The sequence below is a fragment of the Vanellus vanellus genome, assembly GCF_965231255.1.
Source record: "Vanellus vanellus genome assembly, chromosome: 6".
Lineage (NCBI taxonomy): Eukaryota > Metazoa > Chordata > Aves > Charadriiformes > Charadriidae > Vanellus > Vanellus vanellus.
Window position 1 is genome coordinate 52,294,282 of NC_138911.1, and position 19,794 is coordinate 52,314,075.

At 39.2% G+C, this 19,794-nt stretch overlaps 1 protein-coding gene across 3 annotated transcripts in view; it reads left to right on the forward strand.

Moving 5' to 3' along the window:
- Positions 1-10,533, forward strand: part of TTC8 (tetratricopeptide repeat domain 8) — a 45,627-nt gene extending 35,094 nt beyond the window's left edge. For 2 of the 3 annotated variants that reach the window (XM_082485435.1, XM_082485436.1), the window contains 5 exons: positions 3,252-3,391; positions 4,661-4,835; positions 6,159-6,281; positions 8,090-8,173; positions 9,852-10,533. In XM_082485435.1, coding sequence (XP_082341561.1) covers positions 3,252-3,391; positions 4,661-4,835; positions 6,159-6,281; positions 8,090-8,173; positions 9,852-9,968 — 639 coding nt within the window. In that variant the 3' untranslated portion in view covers positions 9,969-10,533. Of the gene's footprint in view, positions 1-1,119; positions 1,231-3,251; positions 3,392-4,660; positions 4,836-6,158; positions 6,282-8,089; positions 8,174-9,851 lie in introns of all 3 variants that reach the window. The other variant, XM_082485434.1, reaches the window with a different exon arrangement.
- Positions 10,534-19,794: the final 9,261 nt, after the last annotated feature.

Genomic DNA, 19,794 nt, shown 5'->3' on the forward strand with positions numbered 1-19,794 from the left:
GTAGTTCCATTATTAGGAAGGCACTCACAGTCGACAGCTCTTTGACAATTAAGAATGTCACTGGAGTGGTCATAGGAAAGAATTCTTTGCAAATGTCTCCAGCAGTATATATCTATAGGAATGCAAATAAAGAACTTAACTTTTAACGAGTATTTTGATTGTTGGCACTCAAAAGCCCATGAAGCTCAAGGGCAGATGCAGAAAATGTGTTTGGAGGTTTCTCGGGTATTCAGCTCGTGTTGATATTTTTCTTACAGAGCATCACAAAATGTTTGTGTCAGGATACCAGTCACAATTCTTTCCCTGTTTCGGTCATATCACCTATTAGCACTATTTAACATAATATTTCTCCAATGGGAGCACTCAAAACACTTTTCCACTCAGTGGGAGACGGATTAATCGCTCTAGCCATCTAGTTTCCCAAAGTAGGTGTGTGGGTTTTTTTCCTCTGCTGTAGTTGTATTTACCATACCCCACAACGGTTGTACTCTGACAGCTGCAGAGGTGGTCTCTATCAATATGTGGATGTCCTCTATCCAGTTCTCACACAGAAGCCAAAATCACAGAGACCAAACTGCCCTCTTTCTGTTACGGGATTTTATTGTTTGTGACAGGGGAGGTTGGCAGAACAGTAAGGAAATTGGAAAGTGTTACTGCTCTGTGTAGTGCAGTCTTATTTAACTAAGTAAAATATTTTGGTATTCCCTCACTATCAACCAGAAGATCTAGTTCTTTCAAGCCTAAACATAAATTTTAAAGAATATATTAAACAGGAAAATATTCAAGGTGATACCTTCACCTCAGTGTCAAAGTATATTATTTTGATATGATAGTAAATAACAAGATACTATTTTTGTTTATTAGTGATGTCCAGATGAATTAATAATGTCTAGATGATATGCATGCAAATTTAATTATCTTAATTAGCCTCTTTTATCTTCATTACAGAGATTTATTCATTATTCACTCTATTTTTTCCCCAGTATTATTAACCATATCTGCTAACGGTTTACTGCATAAAGGGAGGTGTCATCCCTTTTATTTATCTTCCTTCTTAAACAGCAGTGCAAGTATAAAAGTCAGACATTTGACATTTATAAACACTTTTTATTTGCTTAGGTGTATTTGCGCTTGGATCAGCCTGTAACGGCTTTGAACCTTTTCAAGCAAGGGTTAGATCGATTTCCTGGAGAAGTGAGTCTTATTTGTGGAATTGCCAGAATCTATGAGGTATGGACCCTCTATGCAATTACCATTGTGGCCAAGGTTAGCTGCCTGAGCAAGATAAAAGAGCTAATAGTTGAATATAACTGTAATGTCATCAAAAATTAACTGTGCTGATTTTCAGTATCACTAATGCAAAACAGGTAACATTACAGAAAGATACAAAAGGAATGTCAGGGGAGCCTTACAGGCTTGTTTGTTTAAATGGTTAGTCGTACTGGTGAGATCCCATATACTCTTGAAGCAAGTCCACGTGAAGTCAAGTGGTCCAGAGGCTGTGCACTTAGCTAGGTCTAGTTTATATATGTTTCATCATATTAAAACTGCTCAAGTCATCGACAGCTGGCTAGCAGGATTAAACAGCAAAATAGTCTACTCGTCAGTGTTGTCTTTATGAGCACTAAGTGTTGCTGTTAGTTTCTTAAGCCAGTGAGAACAGTTGGAATATGAATGTTTCTTAGTTTAGGAAGTAGATGTTATTTTAAGTAGGATTAGTTTTAAAGTAGTTTCATTTTAGCTTGGTAACCATGTATTTTGTATTTTAAAAGTGTGTATTTTCACGTCAAACAGTGGACTTAATATTGTTTTTCACTGAAAGTTGGTAATGATGCTATTCCAAATGTTTTAAACAAAGTCATGAATTTGGGTTTTTTGGTTTACATTCATACTTGGCATTCTTTCCTGTTCTCATCATTCTCATCTAACCCCTAAGCATTAATCCATTTTCATATTAAATCCTTTTTGTCCTTCAGCAAGGAAGAAAAGAGCTGCATGATTTTCAGAGGCTTTTGTTTCTGAATTGTTAAACAGTTTTTAATATGGATATTATTTTGCAGAACCAGACGTAGCATTGCATAACCCTTTAAGGAATTATTAAAGAGCAGCATATAGTTGACAGAGTCTAGTTTTGCACTGACACCTGACTGCAGGATTATAGCTTCATTAGCAAAGATTTGTACTGCAGCATAGTGCTGTTCTTGTTACATACACTCACAAGTGGAATATATGCATCAGGCATCCTAATCAGAGCTTTTCTTCTTTGTCACTACCGTTTGACAGTAGGAAGAGTTGTAGACCTTTTTTGGTTTTCAAAAACCCATTATTTTTAAAGGGACTGCTTTAGTACTGTTTCCTTTAATCACAGGAAATACATTTTTTCATAGCTAAGTATGCTGCTGAGGTTAAATAAAAGTTTATTCTGTGGTCATGTTGAGAGTACAGTGTACCTACAGCACACAGGTAGAAATTATTCCTCTCTGAATGCAGAAGTGTGTTTTGATCTTTTAATTTATTTTCTTCTGATATGTGGTAGAGTCCTCTGGTGACTTGCACTCCTCAGAAACAGTGTGACGTTGTTTACAGCAATGAGTTCACCCTAATTCATCTTCCAAGCAGCATACATCCAAGCATATATTTTTATACAACATAGTTCTCTTAACTGGCATATCCTAGCTAGTACTAGTTTTGGTAATAAATTTGTGATTCCTGTTTTCAAAGGCATATAACAGTTCTTCATATGCAATTGTATTCTCATTTGTGTTCAGAGCAATTCATGAGTTGACTTACAAAGCATTGTAAGTAATTGAGGCATTGACTAGGGAAATAGGTCTACTGTACGTTACCATACTGGGAAACCAACTGCACAGTACTGTGTATCACAAGGCATTATGCAAAAAGTAGCAAATGCCTATTGCACATGCTAAGCTTCTGACCAATCTGTTTTCCTGAAAAATAAAAAGCAAATTAATCTCTTTTTGTAGCTGTGGCATAGAGTTAATGACAGGTACAGCTAGTACTGATAAATTAATATGCATTCTTCTTGTGAGTGTGTGTGTTGCTTGTGAAGATGCCAATTGGTGATGTTGCATTGTATGATCAGAGAACTGTAAGAGCATACATAATTAATCTCGATTAAGTACTGTAGAGGGCATAGATAAAGCACTCAGCAGACTGACATTTTAATAAGTTTTATGATAAAAATCAGTGACAAAAAGTAGAATTAATCTGATTTTTTTCCAATTGTATAGGAAATGAACAATATCTCCTCAGCTGCCGAGTACTATAAAGACGTCTTAAAACAAGACAATACTCACGTGGAAGCCATTGCATGCATTGGCAGTAACCATTTTTATTCAGACCAGCCCGAGATAGCTCTGCGGTTTTATAGGTATCTACACTTGTGGGGAGGGAGGGGGAACTGAATGCGTGGGAGGATAATATAAAGGGCTGATTTTTGTAATGCTGATAGCAAAAAAAAAAAACATTAGGAGATTGGCATGGGAGGATGATTGAGCATTTGGACAAATATCAGCATAAAATCAGCATACCAACTTAATTATCTTCTCGGCCAGTGATAATTATATCTTTCTTTTAAAACCTTGTCATCATTGCACGTGGAGTATGTAGAAGTGTCAAAAAAGATTATCAAAACAGTTATTATTTGATTAATAAACAAGAAATTATCTTTCACAGCATGAGGCAGTTTGAAAACACTGGACCTTACTCTCAGCTTCAGTTGCATTCAGAGGGCACATGGACTTCCTCTTTAGCCCTTTGAAAAAGAGTAGTCTTTGAAAAACTCCCAACTGAAGTCACGAGCAATTGTGACCACAAAATACCTTACTTGAACGTGGGCTGGGCTTCCCCCCATGTATTTCTGAAAGACATAAAAAGATAGTGTTAAATGATGCTGCTTGCTTTTTATTTCAATACAGTCAGAGTGCAAAGGAGCCTGACTCATTTTCTTAAGTCTAAGAGCAGATTAAGTCGGTATAAGCACTACCATCTCATTTCTGTTGGACCTGGGCTATTTTATGCTTTAGGTTCAGAAACTCGCAGTCATGCCGCAGGCAGCAGCCCTCTTTGTCCCTGGGCCTCTTAGTGTATATTTTTCCTATAAATATTAATCAACAGAATTTTTATAAAGCATCTCTGTTCTAAAAGACACATTAAACAACATCAGTTTGAATCAAAGTCTGAGTTATGCTTCAAACGTAGGATTAATGAAGATTCACATACTAGATGTACCAGTACTGATTAGAGCAGTGCTGAAGGACAGGAATCAAGCAAAATGGAATCTGAAGAGTTATAAAAAGTAACTGCAACAAATTACAGCTTGATTGAGGTTGAGGGATTGGAAAAAGGAAATAGCGAAAAGTCTGCGTACAGCTCTGTCTTACGGGAACATCAGATCATGTGGCACAGTCAAAAAGACAAAAGTTATCTAATTTACACAGACTATTTTGCCCAGCTTTGATTCTACTAAGCAAAAACGCCCTGCGCTGCCCTCCATGAAACCTTTGCCAAGTGTAAGACTGTAACACTTGGTTATTACACCTTCTCAGAACAGAGGGAAAGGAGGAGAGAACTTTGTCATTTAGAATAGAACTCTTACTTGAAATTAATCTAAAAAAATAAATATTTTCTTTCAATCTAGACGGCTTCTGCAGATGGGTGTTTATAACTGCCAACTTTTTAACAATCTGGGCCTCTGTTGCTTCTATGCCCAGCAATACGATATGACACTCTCTTCATTTGAACGTGCACTGTTTTTGGCTGAAAATGAGGAGGAGACCGCAGATGTGTGGTACAACCTGGGACATGTGGCAGTGGTATGAAAAATATTAACAACCTTTCTGAATAAATATAATTTTACAAAAACTGGAAAAAGAATAAGTAGGAAGGAGTCATTGCCCTACTTTGAAATACGAAACCCGATATTGTACGGGATAAAGTGCAGTACAGACTAAAGGTTTATTTGCACTTCAGTAGAGAGGAGGAGGCAAAAGAAAGAAGTTCTGTACATTTTCACAAAATGTGGCTTAGTTGTGGTAAAAGATGCTCCCTCCCCACTGTGTTTAACCTTCCCTGCTTTCTAAAAATATCACAACACATACCAGCCCTTGAAGGCTTTTGCTGCAATACAAACTAATTTGACAAAAAAACTGAATTCAATATTTTTCTCTGAGCTGTTATTTGTGTTACATGGAGCATTAGACCGATTCTGTTGTCATAAAAATAGTATTCAGCAGCATGTAGCAGACACTAAAGCACTATGTATGTCATAGTTGAGAAGACATGTTCTTTTGTCTTACAGGCAGCTATAGAAATACTGTGTAATTGTGTGATAAAATTTGTTAATTTTCTACACTGATTTGCATTCATTGCCCATTTTTGCAGAAGTTCTTCCAGAAGTTGTGTTAAATTTCTGTTTAGCTGCGTGCTCAGAATAAGGTTACTGAATGAAGTTTTTTATAGCTTTGTAATATGAGTTGTCTTCAAATGCAGATTATGATTTAAGTCAGAGAGAAACGCAACTGTTCATCTTGATTGTATTGCAACTAGGATAAACACATTTAATTTATACTGCCTAAACCACTGATATTTGAACTGATGTGCTTATGTTTTTCAGCATTTGTCACTTTTAATGTTTAACCTGATGCTGTATCAGTATTGGTCATAACACTAGAGCATTAAAGAGCAGTCAGCTGCTCCATACAAAGAAATAAAACTCCCTTAATTTTTATCTTCTAAAAAGTAAGCTTATATGTGATTTTTTTTAATCTGTGTAGTGACAGAGAGGCAAGATGACTTCCCCTCTGGAGACATCTCTTGTTTTTCTTAACCTGCTATAGACGGTAGCAGATAGCGTAGTCTTTAGATGATACTTTAGTCATCTAAAAGTTAAATTAGATGAAGTGAATATCACTTGGAGCATGGAAGTTTGTGCAGGAGAGAAACGATTATGTCTGGAGGAAGAATAAGAAGCAAATGAGAGGGTCTGGGAAGAAAGCACATATGGTTCTGATCAGCGTGTATTTATTGTAACTTGTATTCCATGGGAGTACATATGGGTGAAAAGATACTCTAGACAACAAAACAGATGCATGTTGTTTCCAATCTTTTCACAAATTAAAATACAATCTTGCTTTTAGGGGATAGGAGATCTGAATCTGGCTTACCAGTGTTTCAAGCTAACATTAGTCAACAATAATGACTACGCAGAAGCTTACAACAACTTGGCTGTGCTGGAAATGCGAAAAGGTCACATTGAACAGGTTGGTAATGAATCTCAGCCTAAGCAGAATGCTTCCTTTGGCCCTTTTGTTCTTTTGAAATTTGTAATTTCCCTGAGGTGGAGGCATCATATGAACGTCATAATTCAGAAGACATGCAGCAAACGTGGATAAATTTTATGCATGTTTTAGTGTACCCTCCACATTGTCATGCCATCTCCCATTAAGCTGCTCATTCTTAGGCATATCCAAATATATGTTCATCAAAGACAGTGGCTTTGCAGTTGTTGAGATCTTTTTTTCTAAATTGATACCCAAACCAAAACCCATCACTCTGTAATCGTCACTTAAATTACAACTTTTACTGTATGTTCAGTTTATAAATGTAGATAATAAACTCTTCTTGGGTGGCAGAAGAAAGCAATCAGATCGGCTCTTAGAAGACTTTTTTTCAACAAGGAGATTGCTTTAGAGTTTTGTCCCAAGGCAGCGGGTTCTTGATAAATAAATTTGCATCAGTAAGCTTGGTAGTTCGTTTTACCTAATGTGAGTATACTAAGTTGTATTGCACTTAGATGTATAAGTGACATGCACAGTGGATTAGATGCATTGATTTTTATACACATACAGGGGAAATTAATATGTTTTTTGGACAGTTTGAACTACTGTGGGCTTGTTTGAATCCTTATGAGAGCAAGCCTATTTTGATGGATTCATGTATACATCAGAGAACTACAGTGCAATATAAAGGCTTGTAAATACCTTTTTTAAGAGCAAATTCTCAAAGTTAACTTTAATCAGATAACCTAGCAATTACCATGGAAACACTGAAATGACACCAACACTGGATGTTTCCAGTGACAAATAAAGTTTGCGGTTAGTTTCAGTTTCATAATCAGTAAATTTAGAGACATTTAGTTCCCAGGTGGAACTTATGTCCAGTTGTGGATGTTGCGATTGCTAATAATTAGCACTGCAGAGCCTTTCCTTTATAATCAATTGTGTCCTGTCTATTTTAGCTTTCAGCTTAAAGTTTTCTTTTTTCTTCCTGTATCACATGTCTAGTTAAAAATTGGGATCATCATGGCAATAAAATCATGCACAGAAGAATAAAAAATGTGAAGACACTTTGCTTATCTTGAATTTCATTTTATTTCACAATAGTCTTTCATGAGTACTGTTGCACGTACCCATATTTGTCAGATCTAGGGAGTTTTAATAAGTTCTTAACTCTGCCTTCTAAAATAATTTACAGATACTTTTGTTTATAAAAGATCAGGGTTTTTCCCCAAAAGTTCTCCATCTTTTTAGTAAAGGCATTCACAAGTTAATTTTGTATTGGATTTACAGCATGAAAATGCACACCGATACTTAAATTTTTATTAGTTTTTAATGCTACTATTTTGCTAGTCAGAAAAAAGTTAATTTTATTAATATTTTTGAGTGTGAAAACATTTTTATGATAAACATTTTTATGATGAAATTTAGGTTTTCAGGGATGTGTAAGACTGTTTTCAGAGACAACAGGTAAATACAGTGGGGTGTGACTTTAAATATGGTTTTTTAATTAATATATTCTTTTCAGTGTTTAGAACTGAATTGCTTAATTGAGTAAAGCCCAACATGTTTTTTTCTGACTCAACCAAGTGTCATATTCATTTCAATGCTATTAAACTGTATTATGCCTGAATGTACTATTGTTGTAACTCATACATAGCTGAATATGGCTTGCGTAGTACAGGAGTCGTAAAGAAAACACAGCATGGTTTCTTTTAAGAATTATGAAAATTGTATTAGATTCTTGTTACCCTCCCTCACAGATTTCACTTTTTTTTTCTTTCTCTATGTAGGCAAGAGCTTTGCTGCAAACTGCTTCATCTTTAGCACCTCATATGTATGAGCCCCATTTCAATTTTGCAATTCTCTCAGAGAAGGTAATGCACTATCCTATTCTTGTAATCTAAAAATTGAACCTTGGTGCAGCAGTTGGGTTTTTATTGTTATTACTGAGAATTCAAAATAGGTAAGATAAAAGAATACAGAGTGCATAAACTCAAGGAAAACTGAAGTGCGATTTCCGTTTTAATACCCAGAAGCTTTGTGTGTAAAAGCAGTCATTCGAATACTTGCTTTTGAGAATAAGTGAGGCCAACTAGGTATAAAGTAACTTTGTAATTTTCCAAATGCCCAGAAGATGAAAAATCCGTTAACAATTCCATCTACAGTCTGTACAGTAATTGACTTTTTCAGAATGTGAAGTGAAATAGTATCATACGATTAATCAGTAATTATAGAAAGAATATCATTTATTCATCCTGTGATCTTAGTGATCTCAAAAGACAAGTCTGTTCTTTAGCTTTACAACCTTTCAATTTTGTGTGTTAATAATTTCTTTCATACAGAGTGTCTCAGACACTGAACTAATAGTGTCCAACATTCCTGTTAATAAGGAGAAACTTGTACAAGTCCTTATATTCTTCACAAGAAAAAATTGCTCCTTTGCTTGTGCCTACACATTCAAGATTCTGTTATGAGTCTGTGTTGCGTGGGCAGCCCAACTCCTACAGATACCAAAGAACATTGCGTCAAGGGGAGAACAACCCATTAATTTGTAAGCGTATCCTCTCCATTGTGAAACATAAGATGGTTTTGAATAATTGCATTCTGTACTTACCGATTAAGGAGTAAATCCTAGTCTGCAAATGCCTTGTTACGTAGCTTTTGCACAGAGAACCTGCATAGGTTGAGGTTGTGGGAGAAAACAGATGGCCAGATCAGCTAGCTATTGATGCAGCATGGTAATGAATGCAATCCTTAGATTCCGTGTAAGGCCATGGTTTACAAAACATAACTTCTCTGGCCAGGACCCTGTTTTCTTCCACTTCAGAGAATTCTTGCCGCGCTGTAGCTCTGTGTTGACTGATGCACAGGCAGCAGAGGCCTCCTACTGACGCTTTCCATAGCTTCACTTTTGCTAGGTGTGTGCCCAAACATTTGGGTTCCTTTTTGCTGGACCCACTTTCTGAGATGCTCTTCTTAGGTACACTTCCTCCTTTCGAAAAATGAGGGCTATATTGGAAAAAATAAAGTTCCCTAGGTAGGGAACAACGTGGAAACACTTCTAAAAGCAGCAGAGGAGCAACATCAGCTGTCCAACACTTCTGTGTCTCTCTGTGACGAAGCAGGGAATCACATGGAGTTGCGGCTCTTACAGAGGCCTGATTGGTTGTATTTTGCCTGTATATACAACAGCACCTTTATGGAGTTCTAAAGCAAATTGTGCATTTTTTATTCCTCCTTACTTCAAGCGCTGGGCATGGTGTACCTTCTTGTCCATTCACCAAGAAGTCAGGTGGAATGGGATATAGAGTTACTGTTGTGAAGCATCCCTCCCATTAAAATCACATTTCTGTCTCTTTCTTCTCATCCTTCGATGTAAGGGGGCCATAACCCTGAGTTCAAAAGCCTCCGTACTGACTCTGGTTTATTTGTTCACTCTCAATACCAGCTATGTTTAAACACTTGTGAGCATCAGAAATGTACTGCACAGAATACATGATGCAAATACTGCAGTGCTTGGATTTACACATTTAGTTTGTGTGTTTCTTACAGGTTGGAGATCTTCAAAGAAGTTACACAGCTGCTCAGAAGTCAGAGGAAGCATTTCCAGGCCATGTCGATACACAACAGCTCATCAAACAGTTAAAACAGCACTTTGCTATGCTCTGATGAGCATGTTTTTTATTATGTAAAAAGTTAGCCAGAGCGAATGTCCCATACATCTTTTGAAAATACTAGCTGAAAGTAAACAAACTATACTTAATGCACTCCTGTGGCAAAGCCTGTGTTACTTTGAGTAGCAGGAAAGATTTAAGAGTCCTAATTAGTTTCTGTCATCTTAAAATGTACCACTTATTAAAATGCAGCTAGAACACATTACAACTACATACACGAGAGATTACAGGAATGGCAGGATGCTGCCAGTATGACAGCTTTGAAGTAGTTGCCTGGTATATGCGCAAGTAAGTCTCCATATAATATTAATGAACATTTTAAAGGATTTTTTTCTGACTTTTCTGCAGAAAAAAATGACTTTAAATATTCCTGTGTGACAATCTGTCAAGTAAGAATAAGAGTAAGAATACTTCCTAACTGGTTTTCAAACTTGGCTTTTGATAGTATACTTTCTTACTGAATGTTAAGTTTTAAAACTAAAATACCTAAAAAGAACATAAAATACATATGTAAAGCAGAAGTTCTTTTATTCCTTATTGTACTGTATGAATTAAATAAATTCCACTTTATATGGTTTGTTTCGTTCATTTATGTAAGTTAAAATTACATCCTTATTGCCATGAAAATTAAGTCAGTAATCTTAACGTATTTTGAAAGACTCCACAGAACTGGTGCAAAATAGCATAAATATGTGTGTTCCTCTCTACCCAGGAGGGAGTTTATTCTTCATCTCACTGAGGGAAAAGGATATTTAGAAGCTTGCAGAGTTAAGTACTAGTAATTGAGGACAAAGCTGTGCTACCACTTGAGCACTGTTGCTAAATAAATATTTGCATCATCCTAACTACAAGAGTACTACAAATAGCAACAGACAGAGACTTCTCTCTGTCCTATATCTTTGTGTCCTAACTAAAAGGGATAAATTTGCATGATTTCCCAATTTGACCTTTTTAAAAGACCTTTAAGAAATGTGGGCTGTTAAGGCATTCTGAAATGGCAGATCCTGAAACAGACCTTGAAAATCTTTTCAAGTTTCTCTGGTATATTAAGGGATTATCTTGGCTCAGGGAGCAACCCTGAACACGCTTATGAATATTATGTCTTCCTTTTTACTATTCGTTACTTCCCCACCTTCATGTTTGTATGACTGTTGTAGCTGGTGAAGGCAGATGCTGGGGAGCGTAGAGAAGTGTACCCACAAGCTCCCCCCCCCAGAGCAGGTTGTAGGTGCTAGCTAAAAACACTGTCATTATCTGGTGTCACATCACGCTGAGAAATGCAAAAGCATTATTGGCTGAATAGATGCAGCATCCTTAATGGAAATTTTATTTTTTCCGCATTGATCTTTATATTGTTGGAAATTTCTCACAAACTAATTGAGAGAACCTTACTTATCAGTAATTTTCATTACCTAAATAAGCTTTTACTTTCTGCTAAAAAGGAATAATTTATAGGGAAGTTCCATCCTTTGATCTACTGTACTTAAGTCTTTCCAGTTGACAGTGCTAAACTTAGGAAGCTACCAGAAAAGAAAATGTTTGTCTTAGCAGTTTAAACACAACTGCTGAGAATTTTTGAGTGTCGTATTATTAACTCAAAGTATTTTTAAAATTGCATAGTAAATAAGATTATTTCTGCATGAACTGGAACAGAAACTAGTAACGCAACTTCAGTTTTTAATCCAGTTTAACAGCTCAATAGTACCTCATAGGTGCTTATGAGATCCCACTTACTGTGATCTCTGCTCAAGTTAATGATCTGAATAACTCTTCTTTTTAGCAAACAGTACTCCTTAGAACATAGATCTGACATCGTTATTCTTTTAATATTGCAGGATGGGTGGAGATTGAAAGGGAAGAGTCTCATGTGTAGTAAGGAATCCTTTACACAAGATGCTTGTGCAAATCAATTATAAAAAAAACCACATCCCACAGAGAAACACACAAAATTCTAAATAAGGATTAAAACCTTTTTAGCTCCATAATGTGCAGCATCTGCGAGACATTCCAGATTTATCTTACATGGTCTGTTTTGACTGCCCCAAAAGGCAGCACCTCTTTGCTTTGTTGACCTTTCATGCCCCAAAGCAAGGGTACGACAGTATTGTTTTCACGACTAGCACACGTACAAATTAAATCAAATGTGGTGGTGAGAACAGCACCACGATGAAACAACAGCTGAATGAGCAGGCTGTTTGTCGTGGAAGAATCTTTCGATTTTGTTGTATGTTAATTCGGTGCGAGCTCCAACGAACAGATGGATCGACAGGCCCTGAGGCAAACCGCCTTCAGTTAATTGAGGACGACATAGCACAACACAATGCATCAGAATCTGTATTCGTCTCTGTGGTAGGATCATGTTAGGACGGTGCGACCTTAATATTGCAGGCAGCATTTCTGTAACATAGAAAACATTTCTCTAACCTGTAGCAGAGCTCCAGCTATGTCCAGCCAGCATTTGTAAAGCCCCTTGGGAGTAGAAAATAAAATCCAACAAAACCCAAACACAAACAGTTTTGTTATCTATGGGGAGATGGTGACCACAACAACGCTGCCTGGAAGGAAGCTCAAAGCAGATTGCTGGGATGTCTGGAAGTTTATGTCCCTGCAGGAAAGGTCTGCACAGTTTATGGCTGTTACCACCAATTCCAGTCAGTCTTTTGACCATTCTTCTTGCTGGGGTCTTTCGACCATCCTTCTTGCTGGGGTCTTTCTTATGGATGAACCCATTAAAAAATCAGTAACAAAGGCTTAGGTTATTAACGGATTGTGATTGTTTTGCAAGATAAATGTATTACAGCCACAGCAGCAGCCACAAAAAGGTGGCTGAAATGAATCAAAAGTCACAGTTAAGGGTTGTGGATCGTTTTGGGTGCAAAAAGCATCCTCAAAGGTCATTGGGCAGGACAGGAGCAGTTTGCCATTAGGTGCCACTTCAGTCACTGTAAGACTTTGGATAATGATCCCATTTTATTGTTTTTGCTGCTGGTGGTGGTTTTTTTCTTTGATTGCTTCCTATTTTTGTAGGCTAGAGGAGAAATTTTGGGGTCATTCAGTCTGATCTCTGATATAACACAGGCCAAACATTTTAAGCCAGGAGTTCTTGGTACATAAAAGCTACAGCATCTTCCGTGAAAGATTTTGTATTTAGTCATTCTCACTACTATATGTTTGTCTTCTTTCTGACGGATAATGGGTGGTGGATGAGAAGCTCAACATGAGCCAGCAATGTGCACTCGCAGCCCAGAAGGCAAATCGTATCCTGGGCTGCATCAAAAGAAGTGTGGCCAGCAGGTTGAGGGAGGTGATTCTGCCCCTCTACTCTGCTCTTGTGAGACGCCACATGGAGTACTGTGTCCAGCTCTGGGGCCCCCAACATAAGAAGGACATTGACCTGTTCGAATGAGTCCAGAGGTGGGCCACAAAGATGACCAGAGCGCTGGAGCACATCTCCTATGAGGACAGGCTGAGAGAGTTGGGATTGTTCAACTTGGAGAAGAGAAAGCTGCGGGGAGACCTTATAGCAGCTTTCCAGTATATGAAGGGGGCCTATAATAAAGCTGGAGAGGGGCTTTTTACAAAGGCATGTAGTGATAGGACGAGGGGTAATGGTTTCAAACTGGAAGAGGGTGGATTTAGAATAGGTATCAGGAAGAAATTTTTCACTCTGAGGGTGGTGAGGCACTGGAACAGGTTGCCCAGAGAAGTTCTGGAGGCCCCATCCCTGGAGGTGTTCAAGGCCAGGCTGGATGGGGCTTTGAGCAACCTGGTCTAGTGGGAGGTGTCCCTGCCCATGGCAGGGGGGTTGGAACCTGATGATCTTCAAGGTCCCTTCCAACCTAAGCCATTCTATGATTCTGTGATTCTATGAAACAGCAAGAAGCAGTTGCTGTGAAAACTTACTGACAGGTACCAGCTTGTGGCCCTTCAGCAAGGGCAGACCGGGCAGTCAGAAAAGCAGATCAAAAACCAGTTCAGGATAAGTGCAGGGGACAAGCAGCTGCCTACAAGGAAACTAAAAAAGCGGAATAAAAGGCTTTGTGAGATCCCATCCTGTTCCTCCTCTACTCCAGAGGAAGTCTCAGAATTGCCATTGCAGCATGTTTCCAGGTGAGAAACATTTTCTCTTGCACACAGCAATGTAAAATGCGGGGCATGAAGCCGCTCTGGTGTCAGACTCAAAGAGAGGGTGAGCTTGCATCAGAGGGCCAGGACAAGAGGCAGCTCACACAATTTCCTCTGCTTGTTGGAATTTATTTAAGATCCAGCGTCTGCTGCAAACGTCCAGTTCCCAGCAGATGCCTTTGTGCACACGCAGGGTCATTTTGCGCCGCCAAGCTCTGCAGGCCACAGCGTAGTATTTCACTGATATCCCAGCCATCACCGGGAACGGGCAAGCAGATGGTGGGTGTAGAAGGCAAAATGCCTCTTTCTCTAGAAATAAAAAACAAACTAAGTTTCTCTTTGTGCCTTAGGAGATGAATGAAGTAAAAGCCAAGAAACCCTGATATTCAAGTCATAGCAAACTTGTGTCTCCAGTCACTCCCCCACAGCATTTGAATTCCTGTGCTGGTAAGACAGTCCTGTTACTAATTTCCCCAGTGGCATTTTCAGCGTTTAGGAGTGCTCAGGAGCTGCAAATGCTCAGAAGCATCTGTAAGCAGGTTAAATCTGGGAGATATGTCACGAGAGGAAAGCAGTTCTTATTGCAAAACTATCAAGTAAACACACCCTGAATTACGCTGAATAACTGCATGATGTGTCCGAGTACTGTATTTACCTTCTTTCTGTTGGTTAGTTACAGCAATTGCCTAGTGCACGGCCTTCTCCCTTCTTATGTTTAGTTTACAAAAAGGTCATAAAGGTTTAGCTGAAAAAGACTTCCCAGTTAGATACTAGATCTGTATAGAATATGTAAAAAAAAAAAAAAAAAAGAGATCAAATCAATGAGTTTATAGTAAAAAGCTCTCTTCCCAACACAAAATTCATTGTGTTTAATTGTCTATGTGAATGTATCAGCACATACAATTGTGGGGTTTTTCCCCATTTCCTGTTTGTGTTTCAGGAGGTGTTGCCAGTGACACCAATTATATTGCTTCAAAGTCTTGAAGCCATTGGAAATGAGATGCAAGAAGAAACAGCAGGATGCAAACCTTGCTCAGCACTATGGAAAGGGCAAACTCATTAAGAGCCAGGAAACTTGGTTCCAGCAAGTAGACCACCCCAGCAATTTCATCTCGCTTTCAGCTTACTCAGTTTACATAGCCATAAAGTAATTACCACAATTTTACACTTTAGCTTTGGTAGTATTTTTGCTACTATCAGTCCCATATTTTGCCAAGTCTATATCCTATAATAATGCCAATCACCTTAAAAGCTATTACACATGTTAACTAATTCATCCTTACATACAATAAATTTAGATCATCCTAACCAAGGGTCATAAAACCTTCAATCAAGACACTCTGGGCTATTTGTATATGAGATACCACACAAAAGCCATTTTAGGATCATAACCCTAGACTATTTTTATTCTTGTGAATTACCATAAGCCAACAGTTCAGGGTTCAGATAAAACCACGATCTTCTAAAATAGATGGTAATTGATTTTTTTTTAATTTGTAGAAGACAAAAAGATGCATGTATCTGTCCTAGCTTTTAAGGATGTAATTTTTGATTCTTCCTGAGATAATGGTGTGGGAGGCCCAGTAGAAAAAAATTAAAAGCTTCTGACTTCTGCCTGAAATCCTGCAATGTCTGAGGGATAGGCTCAAAATGCTGTGTCGGTACCAAGCATTTATTTATTACGGTATTAAATGGTAGCTTCTTGGATGAATTCAAGATTTGAAATTCAACATAAATCCTGGGGAGGCAGGTTAATAAGCAGAGGACCACAAGCCATGCCAAGGTCATATACCAAAAATCTCTGGAGTATAGTACAGGGATATCATCACTGTGCAAGACATCCACAAACAGCCTGTATCTTCAAATCAAACAGTAGCAGGAAATAACTCTCCAAGAATTCCTTAGACCCCGGTCTAACTGAACACTGGGAAAGGCAGGTGAAATGGGAGATCCTATTTTGCAGGGGTATATGTATATTTGAAAAATATAGAAAATTAATGGTAAATAAACATAATGTGACTACCTATAAATGGCTGAGGTCGTTTATACTTTGCAGCCACAACTACAATAAACTTTATTGTCTTTATTAGCAGATTCATTTTTAAGCAATTACAAGCAAAGCTCAGAAACTTTCAAACGCCCCGGCATTATGTAACAAGTCTCATACTGTCTACCTGAATATGACATAAACTTTAAAGAAAAAGTCAGACACACTCAGTGATCTTGGAAAATGGTTCCATTTCAGCTGAAGCTTCAGATGCTCCAATGCCTTTAAAAACAATAAACCAACACCACCAGAACAGATATCTTTCCTGTTCGATCAAACCTTAAAAAAAACTTGAAACGAAGCCCATGTAATGACAGATACTTGATTTTGAAGGGGAGGGAGGGTTGTTTCTTGTGGTAGCCCATGACTCGTGCCACATCATCACCTGTAACTTCATATCATGTTATGTTGGTAGACCCTACTGTGCTGCAACATAGGCCGATGACACGATGTAAAGTAACGTTCTTTGTGAACAAAGTCCTTTCTGGCAAAATACCTGTCATTTCTGGGCAAACAGGATAATTCAGGCACAAATCTCTTGAACAAGGAAGAGTAAGAGAAAATTTTGCAAAGTCTTATTTGGATTGCAAAAAATATTCTCATGTTATACTAAGAGGCACCTCTGCGTCTCTTGGAGATTTTCACCTAGCAACGGAGCCGAGTTCCCCAAGATTAAGTTCTGTTGCAGCACAATAACATTTATAACCCCATGCAAACAGACAAACGTTACCCATACAAGTCTGTTCAAACACCCTGAGGAAAAATAAACACTCTTGTTACATGGGACTCTAAGATGTGCATACTATAAATAAATTCTTCTTCCCGCTCTGGAAGTCCCACTTCAGCTCAGGTTTAGAACAGCACAGCAGGCAGCTTAACAGGCCCGGCATAGTTTGGGGTTCACCATAAATCTGTTGGTCTTTAAGGGGTCCACAGAGGGCAGGGGAATGTCATGCTGCCACGCTCCTGGGAGCAGTGCCGTCCTTGGCTGTGTGACCATGCATGTTTGAAAGTCCATGCTAGATATGGTCAAAACCTTTTTTCGGCCCCTTCAGGAGTTCATCTCACCAGACACACTGAGTATAACAAGTTTGTTTTAGCAAGAGCAAAGGAGCTAGATACAAGAAAGATGAGTGCTTCTTTTGTGCTCTTTTTTCCACACACATCCACAGCAGGTAGTCAGTGGTGTGCTTCCCATCACTTGATTATACATGTAGCAGAACTACTTTTTTTTCATCAATCTGGATTTCAGGGTTTTGTACCAATGTTTTCATCTCTACTTAGGCGATGAAACTGCTTACAGCAGAGAAGCAGGAGATATGGTAGCCCCTCATAGCTGCTGAGAAATGAGTGCACTCTCAGGCTGAGCACATCTCACCGGGCAAGAAGAAACCAACCGCCCTGTGGTGCTCCCAACCACAGTCAGAGCTGCTCTTGTACATGGATAAACTTCAGTATGAATATAGCATCTCCAGTCAGGTTTTGATTAAGCTTTAAGCAGCCTAAGCTACGTTTGACGAAAACCTCAACAGACAGCCCATGACATTTTTTTAAGGCTTGTCTTACCTTTAAAAGAAAGTTGTTGAGAAGATTTGGGTGCCTCAGGGCTTTGCATAGCTCCCAAGGGCTCAGGAGGCTGCTTGCCACTTTGCTGCTACCATCCGGATAAGGACAGGGAGCTGTAACCCTTTCCTGGGAGTTACAGCCCAGCTGTGTGGCTGGACCCAGCTGGTACATGACAGTTGCTGTAAGAAACACCTTTAGTTTCTGGAACAAGAGTTGCAAAATTAATTTTTTTTTCCTTAAAAGTGAGCTGAAAACAGGAATTATTCTGATCACTGTGAAATCCATCTCTGGATCAGACACTTATTCTGAGCTACCAAGCAACCTAGGAATCACTAACGAATAAGTGTGGTTTCTCCTCTTTTCTCAGCTTTTATGACCCAGTTTCATCTTTTCTCTCAGGATATGTTCATCCTGCCACGCTGCACTTGCACTCTCCGTGACTTCGTGTTCTGTTTCCAGGCAGTTTGGTCTATATGACCCCAAAAGCATTCCTTTCCTCTTCCAGCTGCTGACTGCGTAAGCCTGGCTTTTTCCAAAGAAGTGCATTCCTCAGACAAGCTTCAGCTCCATCCACCCGAGCTGTGACCAGGTCAGGCCAGCTTTGCTACACAGCCACCAGTAACTCTGGAAGTGGTTCAGATTTGCCATTTGCTTGAAGAGAAACGCAGAACAGTCCATTTTGGTTGGGTTTGTCAGCTAGATCCTTTGGAATCGTCTTGTGCACACATTTGGAAAGCAAATTAAATTAAATTAAATTTAATTAATCACGCTGACTAACAGGAATTTAATCCTTTTCCAGCCTGATAACCCGTATTTAATCTGATGTCCTTTTCCTATGTTCTGGAGGTTAGGAGAAGATGGCAACAGTAGAGCAGTATTTACTGTTATCTACCTCCACTGCCTCCTGCTCTAACACACTGGAAACTGCAGAACATTTTAAATCTCTGCAGTTTCCAAAATGTATGATGACAATAGAGATTGCTTAGAATAATCTTCCGTGAGATGTTCACAGCAGCCCTGTCAAATCGCCCCTGCTAAGCATGAGACCTGCTATTTGGACACCGTCCAGACCCATCTCCTCTGCAGTGCATGCTCACTGTACTTCTGTACAGTCAAAGAGTATCATGAAATACTAACGTATTTCACAGCACTACACCACAGCTTTCCACTTTGTGACCCTGCATGTCACAAACAGAAAGCCGGACACGTTGGTGGCCAGCCTGCCAGCTTCGGATGGCACGGGAGGTCCCTGGCCAAGCACAAAGTTAGAATCATAGAATCATAGAATTGTCTAGGTTGGAAGAGACCCTTGGGATCATCGAGTCCAACCATCTACCCTACTCTACAAAGTTCTCCCCTACACCATATCCCCCAACACCACATCTAAACGTCTCTTAAACACATCCAGGGATGGTGACTCAACCACCTCCCTGGGCAGTCTATTCCAATGCCCGACCACTCTTTCTGTGAAAAATTCTTTCCTAATGTTCAGTCTAAATCTACCCTGTTGGACCTTGAAGCCATTCCCTCTTGTTCTGTCATTAATTACCTGTGAGAAGAGACCAGCACCAACCTCTCTACAGTCTCCTTTCAAATAGTTGTAGACAGTGATGAGGTCTCCCCTCAGCCTCCTCCTCCTCAAACTAAACAGTCCCAGCTCCTTCAACCGCTCTTCATATGATTTGTTTGCTAGGCCCTTCACCAGCTTTGTTGCCCTCCTCTGCACTCGCTCCAGCACCTCGATATCTCTCTTGTATTGAGGTGCCCAAAACTGGACACAATACTCAAGGTGTGGCCTCACCAGTGCTGAGTACAGGGGCACAATCACCTCCCTACTTCTGCTGGCCACGCTATTTCTAGTACAAGCCAGGATGCCGTTGGCTTTCTTGGCCACCTGGGCACACTGCCGGCTCATATTCAGCCGCTTGTCAATTAGAACCCCCAGGTCTCTTTCTGCCAGGCAGCTTTCCAGCCACACTTCCCCAAGCCTGTAGCACTGCCTGGGGTTATTGTGGCCCAAGTGCAGGACCTGGCACTTGCCCTTGTTGAAACTCATACCATTGATGTTGGCCCAATGATCCAA